The sequence below is a fragment of the Cololabis saira genome, chromosome 12, assembly GCF_033807715.1.
Source record: "Cololabis saira isolate AMF1-May2022 chromosome 12, fColSai1.1, whole genome shotgun sequence".
NCBI lineage: Eukaryota > Metazoa > Chordata > Actinopteri > Beloniformes > Belonidae > Cololabis > Cololabis saira.
In genome coordinates, this window is record NC_084598.1 from 33411457 (window position 1) to 33426713 (window position 15257).

At 39.2% G+C, this 15257-nt stretch overlaps 1 protein-coding gene across 1 annotated transcript in view; it reads left to right on the forward strand.

The window, feature by feature from the left end:
• gabrd (gamma-aminobutyric acid type A receptor subunit delta) overlaps positions 1-15257 on the forward strand; it is a 37602-nt gene that overhangs the window by 16993 nt on the left and 5352 nt on the right. Inside the window, exons 2-8 of the mRNA XM_061736681.1 lie at positions 2481-2596; positions 5837-5904; positions 7600-7820; positions 7935-8017; positions 10739-10876; positions 11360-11515; positions 14593-14804. Of these exons, the coding sequence (XP_061592665.1) occupies positions 2481-2596; positions 5837-5904; positions 7600-7820; positions 7935-8017; positions 10739-10876; positions 11360-11515; positions 14593-14804 (994 nt within the window). The remainder of the gene's footprint in view (positions 1-2480; positions 2597-5836; positions 5905-7599; positions 7821-7934; positions 8018-10738; positions 10877-11359; positions 11516-14592; positions 14805-15257) is intronic.

A 15257-nucleotide genomic window follows, 5' to 3' on the forward strand; every position in this document is an offset into this window, starting at 1 on the left:
AACCGTTGTCAAAGGGTAGGTCCATTTCCAGTGAGAAGATACAGTTCAGATCTGCCCTTCCACCATTTTCAGAGGACAAAACTGCCACCTGGTGGTCTGTGGGCTGTGCTGCTCTTATGAAATCCAGCAATTATGATGTGGTTGTGAGCTCTTTTGCTGTCCTTTTTTTTGCTTGCAATGGCTGCAGGGGAGAGCTTTTAAACTAAACAACAGTTTTTATTTCACCATTGTTCCCCCACCAGCATGCTTTGCAGAGGAGATAACACATGCAGGGCACAGCGTGCCGTTGAGCCTGGCTGTGTGGAGTCTGAGGCTGCACTGCTACGCTTGGGTGTGCCGTCGGCCTCCTTGTGGACAAACGCACGCTGTGGAGAATCGCGCTAGCCAGGCTTTAATCAGAGTAGCTTTCATATGCTAATACAAGTTGTTTCTGAAAGAATAGAGATAATGGTTGAAAAGCTGTTCAAACATCTCAGGATTTAATCACAGTCACTGTAATTTTCAGATGACGAGTTGTCGTCATGATGTTCAGTAACAAGACAAACTAATTAAATGAACAGATTTGTTGTCATTGTAGCCGTGAACCTAAGAGACTTCAACAATGGACTGTTAAAAAGATGAGAGAAATTTAGACAGCTTCTCTTTATAATTAGTAGTAAAAAACAATTGATTTACTTTGCATCTTTTGCAGTGTGGAAGAGAACACACATAAAAGTAATCCTATTGCTTTTACTGGAGGATTTAAAAGTGCATTATTTATTTATTTATTCATTTATTGTACTTTAGCAAGCAACTAATTGATAGTGAATATGTGCTGGGCTGACACTTCCGACTTCAAACGGATTCTTATCTTGCTCCATGTCTGATCGATGTGTCAGGAAAGTGTAAAAATGTGCAAAAAAGGAAAAAAGAAAGAGAGACATGAGTTGAAGCGATTAAAGTGGGCCATGTTTACCACCGCGTTGCATCACCTCTTCTTTTAAAAGCATTCTGTAGGCATTTGGAAACTCTCAAGACCAATTTGGTGGGATTTGAAATTCAGGTCTTTGGTGTATTTTTGTCATCATGTATAAACTAAAATATTCTCAACCGAACTTGACTGCAGTTAAACTCAAAAACAGATGGAAAAACTCCACCAGACAAACTAAATAAATGAACAGACTTATCATTGTTGCTGTAAGCCTAATTTATTATTAGATGGTAAGGTGTGTACATTTTTGTTAGAATATGTAATGAATAAACAAATCAAAGCAGGTTTGAGTTTGAACAGAATATATATTTGCAGAAAAATGACGGTTTAAGCCCAGAAAAAAATCTTCCTACGTCAGTATAAATTGCTATTTTAAGCCTCTGGCAACACTTTAAAATGTCACTTCACTTAAATGATAGCGTGAATAGGGTCCTCATATTCAAACCAAGTTAATTTTAACTTTGCAGATATACAAAAATGTATGAAAGGACTCTTTGTACAGGAATCTCTGGAACTGCATCTGCACATAATACATATGTGTACAAAATGGTATGAGAGGCAGGGACCATGAACTTTTCCTCCTTTCGTGTCTTTTTACAGTACTTGCATCGGTAGTCAGTTGTATGTTTTATGCACATACAAAGTTAAAATGATCCTCTTATAGAATCTGAATTGTCCTTTAAATCTTTTTACTCATGCAGATGTTCATGCAAAAAGGGTATTTTAGGCCTCTAAAATAAGCAATGTCTTCTCTGATGAATATATCATTGCAGTGCATTACGTGATGTTCCTAATCCTGTATCTGATGTTCAGTACTTACAGTCCTTTCACTGATGTCCAGGTCAGCCATGACATGTGCACCGAAGCATACTGTCAACCCCTCCCCCTCTTTACCTGTGAAACATTCATCGTCATCATCTTTCCTTTTATGTCTATTTATGTCTCTTATCTCTTGTCATTCATTTGATCAGTGCTAATGCATTCTCTTTTTTTTTCTTTTCTTATTTCATTTGCATTACGTTTGTCCTTTTTAGAGACCGGAACAGATTCCAAATAAGCATTTATTATATATTTATTGTATTGTATGTATTTTATAATTTATAATATATAATAATATAATAATAATATAATATATATAATTTTATATATTTTTATCTAAGATTCATATTTGTAATTGTTTTAATGAGGCCATTTTTTAGCATATCAGCTTTGTTATAAACCCTTTATCATACTTTATTACTTAGTATAATAAACTAAGTATATAAAACTTTATCATAAAGACATTGTCTGCTGTAATGGCTCCCTAAAGTGTTTTCTGTCTCCTTTGCTTGCTGCAGTCTTTTGATGTTTGTTAAAATTGTGGTTTTCCCTGAAAAGCTAACGGCTAGAGCTCTGCTTTGTTTACATGAATGTTCCTAACTACGTTTGAGTCCCTTAGGTTTTCCTTCGGACCCGTGGCGTTGCCAGACAAGCTCTGAAGCCCGCTGTGCTTGCTGTGTGTCTCCTTTAGGGCCATGCTGAGTGACATTGGGGACTATGTAGGTACAGACATTGAAATATCCTGGTTACCTAACCTGGATGATTTAATGAAGGGCTATGCCAGAAATTTTCGCCCTGGGATAGGAGGTGAGTATGAGATCTAGAGCTTGCGGTGTTGGGTTGCAGTTCACCCCCTCACATTTACAGCCATCCTTAGCATGATACAAAGCAGGTCCTAAGTACAGGAGCATGGATGTTCAAATCTTGTTTTCCAATTCAGCTAATCCAAAAGTCTATACCGTCCTGGGTTTTTCTTTCTTTTAATTGAAGAACATTCTGACAAAGCTGTGCTCTGCTTATGTGATTATCAATTGTTTGCCAAGGATGCAAAAACAACATTCAGGTAGAGAGGCTTTGTTGAAAGGATTATAAAAGGATGCTGGCCGTCAAGGACAAGCTGGAGAGGAGGGGGTGACACAAGCACGGTGCACCCCTCCCGGCACTTTGCTAAGAATGGCTGCCAAATGTGAAATATCCAATGACCGCAGCGATAGATTTCTCAATCTCACAGCTTAACTCAGCTGAGGAGAGGTGAAAATGCAGCGGAAGACTGCTGCCATGACCACACGCGCCGTCACGTGCTCCGCACATCTGCACACACCATCAGTAAACAGCATCATGTGATCACCACACCCGTACTGAAGTGACACTGGAATGCGCTGAAAGTGAACGCTGATCTGGCGGGCTGCTGTGATCATCGGAGGAATCATGTGTGTTATTCGGGGCAGTTCCCTTCATTCAATTCACATCCCATAACTCTTAATGTAGGGATATATTGGTGAAATGAATATAACATGAGTATAAAAAGGATTCTGTGTTTTGCATTTAAAAAGGAAACAACATTCATAAGTATTTTTTTTTATACCTGTTATACTTGTGGATGTCTGTATCATTGTTGCAGTGAACAATGAAACCAAGAAAAAAAAAATGCATAAATTCTCTATCACTAAGTTTTGAAGGGGAAACAGTCTCATTAACCAAAGTGGTCCTTTGTTCTACAACAACTAAAACAGACTTGGAATTACATCATCTTTCGTTCAGACACTTTTGTCTAAATGACTTAATTTAAGTGTTCACCCTCCATATCACAAGCCATTAAAGACGGAAGTCTATTTCTCACTAACTACCGGCTGAGTGCATGCTCGGAGCTACGATAGGATCCGTGTAATCTAAAGCATGATTTATGGTTCTACGTTGCAACTGTGTGCTTAGCTTATATGTGACGGATGTCACAGCTCACCTTGTTCTGGAAGTCCATTCATTTCTATTGCAACCTCCATAATCTCTGATATAGTTGCTAAACTCCTGCTTTGCATAATAATTCAATACAATTTATTTTTGTCTTGGCTTATAATTAACTTTGCTGTTTCTTTTATCTCAGATAATGTTTTTAGGTTATTGTTTACCTGACATGTTTCGGTGGAAAACTCCCGCCTTCATCAGAGTGTCAGTTAAACAATAATCTAAATACCTTGTCTGAGATAAAATAAAAGCGATATTAATCCCTCTTTGGGTGTTTTTCAGATTGTTGAAAAATTGCAGTTTGTGCGCTAGATTTCAGAAAGCTTTCATAGCCTATCTGTGCTGCTATTCAGTAGGCTACTATTCAGTCCCAGTTTGAACGATTTTAAAAACGACCAGACTTTTGAAAAACAAGTTGCTTTATGTTTTTCGACTGTATAATAAAAACGGTAGAGGCTACAAGTGTTAGTTGTTAGAAGAAAAGTTTCTCCCCCAAAGCACCAATGAGTTGGAGTTAGCAGCATTAGCATAATTAGCATTAGGATCAAGCTAACCCGTTTTGTGAGGAACTGTAGCCTACTTCCTTTCATTCTGTTTCATGGCGTGCATAAGGTTTTATATTGATCCGTTGCTGTTTGTGTTGCTCTGTAATCACGGCACTGAATGCCAAATGGCAACGCAGCTTCTTATCCTCAGTTTAACCTTCCAGAGGCTCAGACATAGCGAGGGAGCACATAAAGCACTTGGAATCTTATAAATGATGAGCAACACCAGCTTGTATTGATATTGCAAGATGAGGATGAAGTAGATATGGATTCAAGGTAAAACCATGTTGTTTCGATCTGTACTCTCATTTACACGTTGGCAGCATCGTCAGCTTCCCTGCTGATAAGCATTGCTGAACTGCACTCTCGGTCCACTGAATTGCAGTGACAGTGATGCTTTAATGAGAGGCTAAGTGTCAGCCGGTCAAATTGCAGCTACCCAGCTGGGGCTATAGACAATAATGGACGAAGCATTCGGCCATGTGACCCATTGGTTTCTGAAGAGCGGTTTTGGAGCCTGTTTTTGTCCAGGAAGCGGGCGGGAACATGCCCACTGCATGTCAATCAAAGTTAAAATTGCTCCCAGCTCCTTTAGCTAAAACTTGCTGAACTACCGGTATTTACCGGACAATATGTTGACTTGATTACAAAATCAAAAATGACAGTCACATTTAGCCGAGGTTGGGTTAATACAAAGGGCTGGTAGCTTCGTTAAGTGCAGTAACATGAGGATTACGGATGAGGAAGTGATAGTGGCTAGCTATTGGCTGAGTTGATTCTTAATCAATCATATTAGAAATAAATGTAATGCTTTATCTTTTTTGCAAATGCAGTGTTACTGCAATTAAAACATTTGCAAATGTGTGTTCTGTTTGCATAATGTTCATGTTTTGTTTTGTTTTTAAATTAAAACTTTTTTAACTGCAGAACACATTGGAAAAAATAAAAAATAAAGTATTTTGATTGCACCATAAACTCTCTCTGCTGACTTTGTAACACGATAAACATATCATTGTAAATCTGCCCACACTATAAATCCAGTTTATGACCAACAGGAAATTTTAAAATTTGGGAAAGAGTTGAATGAGGGGAAAAAGCAATGTATGATTCCTTGATGTTCAGAGTTATAAGCCTTTCTGCTCTGCATCAATGAACTCTCCTGCAGCTCCTGCGCTCCAACATCCAACCATTGAAGCTCACTCCATGATAATCATTTGGCAAACTGTTGTGAAAACACCACACCTCACGTGTCCGTGTGTGTATGTGTGCTGGAATGTTTTCAGAAGCTCACTCCGTGCGATTCCATGAGAGCCGAGTGCTGTTTATGAATGTCTGCTTAGCATGGTTAAACTGGATGATGCTTAATCTCTGTGCCATGTACGAGTGTTGGAGACGTGGGAGGGCAGAGGGTGGGAGGGTGATGAGGTGAGTGCAGGACAGGCTGATGGATTTGGAATGAGCAGAGGGGATGCGTGCGTGCTTGAGTTGGCTGAAAGAGAAGTGGCAGGTTGGCCTTGTCTTCTCACGTTTTTCTCTACAGGTCCACCAGTGAATGTCGCCATGGCCATTGAGGTGGCCAGCATTGACCACATCTCTGAAGCCAACATGGTAAAATCAACAAATCTACTTTCCTCTACGCTGAGATTATGCATCATCACTTAAGTTCACTGGTGGAGTAAAGATCAAAAATGTTTTCTTATTTGCATAATCCTGATTTATCCCACTGGAGGGTTTGAAACATGGGCTTGAACATGTGTGACATGTAGGCTAAGCTGTCAGATGATTCGATATTTTAAAGGATTTTGTGCAGTGGGAGCCAAATATAGAGAGAAGCTTGACGGGCGTGACTTCCTTCCATGCCAATAATTTCCCCGCTTTAAAGTCAGCATGAGAGCTCAACAAGCTGTAGAATGACAATATGCAAAAAACCCAAACAAAGTAAGAAAACATCTTCAACTCGCCGTTATGTGGATATCAGCCATCAATGAAACACTGCAGGTAATATGTCAAAGCAAAACATGTTTTAACCCCTTATAACCCCCCCCCCCCCCCCCCCCAAACACCACAGTGAAAACTGGTGGCCCAGGTACAGAACCCTGTGGAACAACATAACGAAGATGTATGAGGACGACTCCTCATTTACATGAGCAAACCGGAATAAATCAGAAAAATATGACTCAAATCAAGCAAATGCGGTACCTTTAATCCCAAAAACATGTTCAAGCCTCTGTTTTGGGCACAATTATACTGGGATAATAATAGCCATTTGGTCAGATTTTCAGTGTCCTAATACTTATATGTTAAAGTCAGCTGATTGTTAATGACTCCCATTATATAATGACTATATACACAATATTAAGGAGGCCCTCCCTGTGCTGCCAAAAGACATTAGCGACAAATCCTTTTGGGTCCTTGTGGTAGAGGGCTCTTTGGGGTTTCAGACTTGCTTTCTCAGAGATGTCATCAGATCCCATCATCCCATCCCTGTCAGGGATTTTAAAGTTATGGCTGAGTGTTTGTAAGCACTGAATTGGATACATAGCACCAAGGTCCAGAAGTTACAGGCAGATTTGGAACCAGACCTGATCAAACTATGATCCAAAGACTTCTGACTACATAAGCAGTGTGAAACCAGGAGTTGTTTCATCGGCTGCCTCCCATTTAGTTTTCACTGTCTGACGGGGTTTTGACACTAAAACTACTTGGTGTCTTTTGAAATAACATAATTTCAATTAAATAATAATGGTTAGAGTTGAATAGATCATTTCAAAGTGTTAGACAACATCAATTATTGGTTATTAAATGAATCATTGGCTGCCCAATTAAACCGAATCCATCAATAAACCTTTTTCATAGCAGTCATCATGTCACAGCGGGAGGAGCACAGATGTATTAATGATGGAGCGCTTTCCACAGAGGGGAAGTTCTGCTTTGGAGCGTGCTGCTTCACTCTCATGACCAACTGCGACTAGTCAAAACGTCTGCTTGGAAAGGTTTCATTTGGGCTCTTCAGTGTCAACTTTCCACCTCACAGCAACAATTAATGGGAGAAGCCACAATGTAATTTTCCAGTCCATCAAAGTCTACAATGAAATAAAAAAAAAAATAAGAAATTGGTCTTTTGATGCCAAAGTAAATACACCCAAACACACAGGTTTGTGAGAACAGGTATACTTCAGTTTCCAATCAGTTAAATATATATTTGCTTGCATAAATTACAGAGACTTTGAATCCACTAATCCTTCTTTGTGAACAACTGAAGAGAGGACATTTGCTCTTCATGCTGTGTGTTTTTCCTGACAGGAATACACCATGACCGTGTTCTTGCGGCAGAGCTGGCACGATGACCGCCTGTCCTACAACCACACCAACAAGACGCTCGGGCTGGACAGTCGCTTTGTGGACAAGCTGTGGCTGCCCGACACCTTCATTGTCAACGCCAAGTCAGCTTGGTTTCACGACGTGACCGTGGAGAACAAGCTGATCCGCCTGCAGCCCAACGGGGTCATTCTGTACAGCAGCCGGTATAAACAGATGACCGCTTCGTCTTCTTCTCTTTCAGCGCTTGTCAAATGTAAATCTGGACATCTGTGAGGACATACATAAAGTTTTGATTACTTGTTTGCTTTTGCTCTTAGAATCACTTCGACGGCGGCGTGCGACATGGACCTAACCAAATATCCCATGGACGAACAGGAGTGCATGCTGGACTTGGAAAGCTGTAAGTTGTGGTTTACTTAGAGCAGGGGTGTCAAACTCATTTTGCTTGGCGGGCCGGATTGGACCAATCTTTTTCTCGCGGGCCACACGCTCAAAATAACAAAAACGGTGCGGAAAATATTTGAGTTATCTAATCCAATATCAGTTTAGTTAATTTTAAAGGAAATATGCACTTTGTTTACACTCTAATTATGTGAAATATATTTCTTCAGGATCTTTTCTTGAAATTTCTCGTTTTTTTTCAAATTATGTAAGATACTTTTAATATCATTTTACAAAGATAAACAGAAACAAGTATGTTTTTTTAATATTTCACTTTTTTATAGGAAATTTAATTAAAAGCAAAATCTTTCTTATTACATCCGAGAGTGTTTCTTTGTGATTTAGAGATTTTTCCAGTACAATTAAGTGTATTTATTTTTAAAAATTGGCATGGATATTTATGCCAGTGTGCCGAAAAAGTCAGCACTTCTTTTTTAACTGTTTTACTTCGTCACTATCCTCGTATTCAAAACTGAAATTCTCAGAATAAATATCTTCTATCATCTTTTTTAGCAGTGATATTTTTCCTGCGAAAATATATAATAGTAGTCAGTTAATAAAAATAAACGACCGTCTACAAAGAAATAAAATCGGCAAATGCATTCTAGAAAACTAAAAAAATGTCGAAAACTGCTCTATTTGTGGAATAACGATGGATTTGTAGAAGAAATATATTATCGGATATGCTGCAATTCATGGCAATTATTTATGCCTTCCTTTTTAGTAAATTAAAATTTCGTTTTTTTTTGCGTTGGAAACTTCTCGCGGGCCGCATGAAAATCTCTCTCGGGCCGCACATTTGACAACCCTGACTTAGAGGATTCATTACTTTGTCAAGAAATAATCTAAAACAAATTTGCTGGTACCCTTACAGCTCATTTAAGCAGTTTAATTCCTCCTGAACAAAAATGAAAAAAATAAAATCATTATTATTAGCAATTATCTCATGTTTCCCTGCAATGCCTAAATAGTCTGGACAAATTCAGCCTCAAAACGATGATGTAAATGGAATTATTGCAATTTTTTAAACTTGGTGTCACAGATTTTTTTGGAGGTTTCAAGAGAGAAAATTATAGATGAAGACATTAACGTTAAAGGCAATAAAAGCATCCAAGCACGCCCACGTTCCTGCAACGTCCGACATTGTTAAGAAGGTTCATGGGACTGTTGTGATCTTCAGCAAGAGGAAATGCAACACCAAGCTGCTCAGAAGGACAGTGCAGATGAAAAAGGAAACATTCAAACACATGCAAGGTCATTCCCAGGCCAAGGTACTTCAATCAGTTGCCTTTTGAAGAAAAAAAATAGCTTCACACAAACAAGGATAAACCACAAGGTCTTTGGGAAACTGTCTTTGGGACTGAGGAGACGAGGCTGGAGCTTTTCAGCAGGTCAAATCAGATGTATCTTCACAGATGGAAAAATAAAGCTTCTCCAGAGCATAACCATGTTTAATGTGACACGTGTGAAGGGCTCCATCGGGTTTAGGGCCTATTTGCTGCATCCAGAACAGATGATCTCGGATATGTGCAGGACGCAACAAAGACTAAAGATTATCGAGGTACCGTGGAGTGAAACATACTGTCCAGTGTCTGGAAGCTCGGCCCTCGTCATGTCATGTGTCCTCGTGCAGAGATAATGACCCAATAAGACACCTACAAGCAACCAAAGCGTGACAGATTTACAAAAAGATAATTAAATGTTTGTTAGGGAAAGTGGATCAAAGTACAAGCAGGGAGATCTTGCCAGGTACTTCTGGTAAAGGTTGTGTAAAACTATAGTGAGTTCAGGGCAGAGCTGGGTAGAGTAGCCAAAAATTGTACCCAAGTAAAAGTACTGTTACTTCAGAATAATATGACTCAAGTAGAAGTAAAAAGTAGTCATCCAAATAATGACTTGAGTAAAAGTAAAAAAGTACTCGGTGAAAAAACTACTCAAGTACTGAGTAACTGTTGAGTAACGTCTGATTTATTTTTTTAACACAACCATTCAAACAGACAAAAGTACAAAATAATCATCTTCAGACAAATTAAATCAATAAAATAATAAAATAAATCAAAATTAATAAAAAATAGCTTAAATTAAAATAATCTTAAAGTAAATTCAAGTACTTTAATAAATAAAATAATAACAGAATAAAAAAATAAATTAAGCACAATTAGCACAAAATTTCAAGCCTTTGTACTTTTATTTTTAACCAGGCTCCGCAGGCAGAACTAGAACAAGCCCATGAACTCATATAAACTCCGTGTGTGTGTTTGAGTCTGTGTATATGTAGCAAAACATGCAAAAACAAACGTTTTTCCCAAAGAATCACTCAGTGATGTCATGAGATTGACGCCTATGCGGATAAAAGGGATAAAAGAAAAGTAACAAGCTCAATGTAGCCTAATGTAGCAGAGTAAGAGTAACAGTTTCTTCTTCACAAATCTACTCAAGTAAAAGTAAAAAGTATAGTGATTCAAAACTACTCCTAAAAGTACAACATTTCCCAAAACTTACTCAAGTATTTTTACTACCCACCTCTGGTTCAGGGTGCCATTATGTTTCTCATGTGAAATGTTTAAATTATTGAAAAGTCCAAAGCAAGTGTGATTGATGTTAAACATGGAATAAATAGTGCTGGATGGTATCAGTGTTCTGATTCTAATTTTGTATTCTTTTCAAATCTTTTCCCAAGATGGCTACTCATCAGAGGACATTGTTTACCACTGGTCGGACAGTCAAAAGCACATCCATGGACTGGACAAACTGGAGCTCTCCCAGTTCACCATCACTGACTACCGCTTTGTCACAGAGATGCTGAATTTCAAGTCTGGTGAGAGCAGCCTTATATGTATATATTCTCTCTTCCTTGGGAAGGTTATTGGAGACTCAGCCAGTCTGAAGTCTCTTTCAGTTGTTTTTCCATGCCATTTACCATTTTGAGCATTTGAGCTCAAAATGGTTTCTGAGAACTTGACTTACTCTATTTTTTTTTAAGCCTGATTTATTTAATCTCCGGGGACCTCTGCAGTGATACTGTGTATAGAGGGAATGGACCAAGGCAGACTTACCGCTGAGCCAGAGAGGAGATTTAGGAGCCGACAAGAGTAGCTGCTGGGAAAATGCAGTGAATAAATCCACTTCACAATATGCTTTACATCTTAAGATGATGCGACTTGGGGCACAAGTGAGCAGACAGATGTTCTCCGACGTCCCTGCTGCCTGTGAAGAACAACAGCTTCGTCTATGTGTTTATTATGTATAAGTCTTAGATTCTGCAACCAAAAAACGGGCTCTCTTCTCTTCTTCTTCCCAGCGGGGCGATTTCCGAGGCTCAGTCTCCGCTTCCAGCTGAGACGTAATAGAGGCGTGTACATCATCCAGTCATATATGCCTTCCATACTGCTGGTGGCCATGTCTTGGGTGTCCTTTTGGATCAGCCAGTCAGCAGTCCCTGCTCGTGTAACCTTAGGTTGGTGTTAAATTCACTATGCTATTTTCAACTTGTCCTGTTTTTGATATTTTTTAAGTTTCATAGGGTTAACCTCAACCCCAACCCTAACCCTTGTACTGTATGTGACGTATAGGGTTGCTACCTTTCAGAAATAGAAATAAGGGACGCCCCATTTCAGCAGCGCAGGCGCCAAAAAAAAGGACATCCCCAAAACTTCTAAAATGCATAGAAATGTATTTATTTTATATGAAAAAACAAAACGCTTTCATTTTAAGTTTTAAAGTTTTCTTAAAGTGCTTTAATAGCATTGAACATGCATGACTGTACAAACCAGCCAAACATATAGCAACTGAAATAGCCTCTGCTCCTATGCTATGTATGTCCACATCAGCCCAGATGTAGAATAAAGCTACAGGTGAAGAAAATGGTGCAAAAGTTAGTTTATTTCAATTATTCAACTTAAAAGGTGAAACTAATACATGTATATTACATAGTCTCATTACAAGCAAAGCAAGATATGTTAAGCCTTTATTTGTTATAATTTTGATGATTGAATTGTTTATTGATTTCATAATATATTCTAATTTTTTGAGATTTTTTATTTGGGGTTTTCATAAACTGTGAGCCATAATCACCAAAATTATAACAAATAAAGGCTTGAAATATCTCCCTTTGCATGTAGTGGAAAATAAGTTGAATTTACTACGAATGAAGTTTTGCAATATATTCAAATTTTCCGACCTTCACCTGTATATTATGAAATAAATAAAAAAGAGCATAATATGTGTCTGTATTGGTTCAATACGGAACGCAACTTTTAATTCCCAATTACGGAACAATTCCGTATTTCAAGGGACGGGTGGCGACCCTAGTGACGTAGCACTGCTCTTTCCTGCTAATCCTCCTCATTTCACCTTCTCTTCTGGCTTAACTGTTCCTAAGAAATTGCAGACCTTATCATTTTTTCACAGATCTCATCCCTCTTTTTTTATGGCATCTGAGCCAACTTTAAATTATTGTTTCCATCTTGTGCCAACTTTTGTCCTCGGAGTCATATTTTGAGTCCATCTCTCTAACAGCCCACTGTCACAGACCCATATATCCCCATGTTTCATAGCATTTCACTGCTTGACCTGTGTGTTTTCACGGTGACTACTAAAGGTTAACCACAGAGATGAATGATTTGACATTATAAAATCAGACTGGACATCCAACTGTCTCAACCCCACTCATGCCATCCAAGTGAAGCAAAAAGCCTTCGGGGGTAAAAGTTCAGTTAACAGGATGTATTGGAATGCAATTTGAAGACTGTGGAGTCGCCGTGCTGGCGATCTGCTTGGAAAACTGCATTTCTGCACATGTTCCTAAGATGTGCAATCCAAGTTAAACGACCGTGTAAAACCGTTTCAGTAAACAGTCTCTTGGTACAAGTGTACAAAGGGAACAATAAAAGGCTGACTGACATTCAGTCACTTTGTGGCTCGTGCGAGTACATTGTTTTAGAAGTGTGGATGCGTTCCAGTCCACACTGAAAAACCACCCACTCAAACAGCAAAATGTCTTGGTAAAAAACACAGTCATGCTTGTAGCACCCACAGCTCTTGTCAATCATCTGTTCTACGCGAGGCAGTTTCCCAGCCGTACTAGTAAAGTACTTGAAATGAAACGCCCTTTCCACAGGCTGGGCTGTGAGTACTAACATCAGGGGTTCAGGGTGGGTCCCGTTTTGTGGACTGGTGTCCAGTAGCTCCTCAGATTAAGATGCAGAGGGGCATACTTGGCTTTAAATAGCTCAGAGAGGGCGATAGCAGGCCTTGTCATTGACCCAGTCGTACGTTTTGACCGTATAAAAACGTAATTCTCGTCAGTTGTGTGAAATAACACCTGGAAACAGGCATTGTGGCATAGAATTGTCAAATTGGTTTGATTCACCGTACAAATTGTTACAGATTACGTTTGTAATTGTCACGGCTCAAAGACAGAGAACCCAGATGCACGACACCAAACAGAATCAGAGTCCAAGAGGCTTTAATCAGGGTCAAAGGCAGGCAGGGGTCAAAACCGGGTAGTCAGGCAGATCAGGCAAACAATCCAAGGGGGCAGGCAAAAATCCAAAAACCGGAATCAGGCAGGGTCGCAGACAGACAGGCAGGCAGGCAGAAAACTGATCAGAAATCGGGAACGCTGGAAAGTGAGGCACAAACACTCGACAATCTGGCAAACTAAAAGGTGGAAATGGGCCGATATATGAGGGAACTGCTGATGAGGGAAACCAGGTGTGGAGCAGGGCTGGGGAAGCACAGGTGAAGGGAATGAGTGGATTTCTGGCTGATGAGGGTGGCAGGATCTGGAACGACAGGAGAGTGAGTTAACAAGTAAAAACCATATCCAACTGAGAAACCATGACAGTAATACTGTATAGAAATGTAATTCTTACCATTGTAAGAATGAGAAGTGTACCTGCTGTAATCTACTGCCCTTACTTTTGAACAACTTGTGCTTTTTATGATTTTATCTCTTTTTTCTTATCATTTTATTTCATTTTATTTGTTATGTACTGTTTAATTGTTTCTTGCCGCTTTTGTTTTTAATACTCCTTTTATTGGTTTTTCAATTTTATGTGTACAAACATTAGAACAGAACAAAATGACACACAACAAAACATAAAAATAAAATTAAAAGAAAAAAGAAAAAAAAACCCCACCCCAAACCAACAGAAAGCGCTGCGCAGTACGTATGCATAAAATGAATAAGTAAAATAGTAAGAATGATATGTGGACCTGCTGTACTCTACTGCCCTTACTTTTGAACAACTTGTGCTTTTTATCATTTTATCTCTTCTCTTATCATTTTATTTCATTTTATTTGTTATGTACTGTTTAATTGTTTCTTGCTGCTTTTAATGTTGATGTAAAGCACTTTGAATTACCTTGTGTTGAATTGTGCTATACAAATAAACTTGCCTTGCCTGTGAAGACCAGAAAACCTTTTGGCCTTTATGTTAAGGTTCAAAATATTGTATTTGTAATCCAGTTATATTATTAAACAATCTCTAAAAAAAATCAGCCCATAATTTGTGCCTGTTTTCTCTGCAGGGATCACGACTGTTCTCACCATGACCACCCTGATGGTGAGCGCCCGCTCCTCCCTGCCACGAGCGTCGGCCATCAAGGCTTTGGACGTCTACTTCTGGATCTGTTATGTGTTTGTGTTCGCCGCCCTCATCGAGTACGCCTTCGCTCACTACAACGCTGACTACCGACTGAAAGAGAAGGCCAAGGTGAAGGCCAACAAGCTCAGCTCGGAGGTGAGGAAACCAAGATAACAAGATAACATGCAAGGTTCTGGGCTGAGGGTGCCGTAAGTAATGTCGGCGTCTTCCAGACAGGGACCTGGGATTGGCCTCAAACTGAGGCGTTGACAAGCGTCCGTCCCGCCGACCTTTAACGAGACAATCCAGCTTTACAGAGAAAAATGGGAAAATAGATTATCTCCCTACAGGGGATGAAATTGATTCTTGTCACGTTGATGTGGACGTACATCCTCACTGAAGTGTAAATACAGGAAAACATTGTACACTTTTTGAAAACTGACGTTCCGTATAATTGCAAGCAGATGTTTTGGCAGAATGAATGACAAACAAGTGATGATGAGAGAACTGAGTCCAACCGAAAACGGACAAATTGAGCAGAAACAGCTTGAAAACTGGAACAGCAAAGCTTGACGATGTGATTTCAGATGTTACAGCTGAATTAGAAGA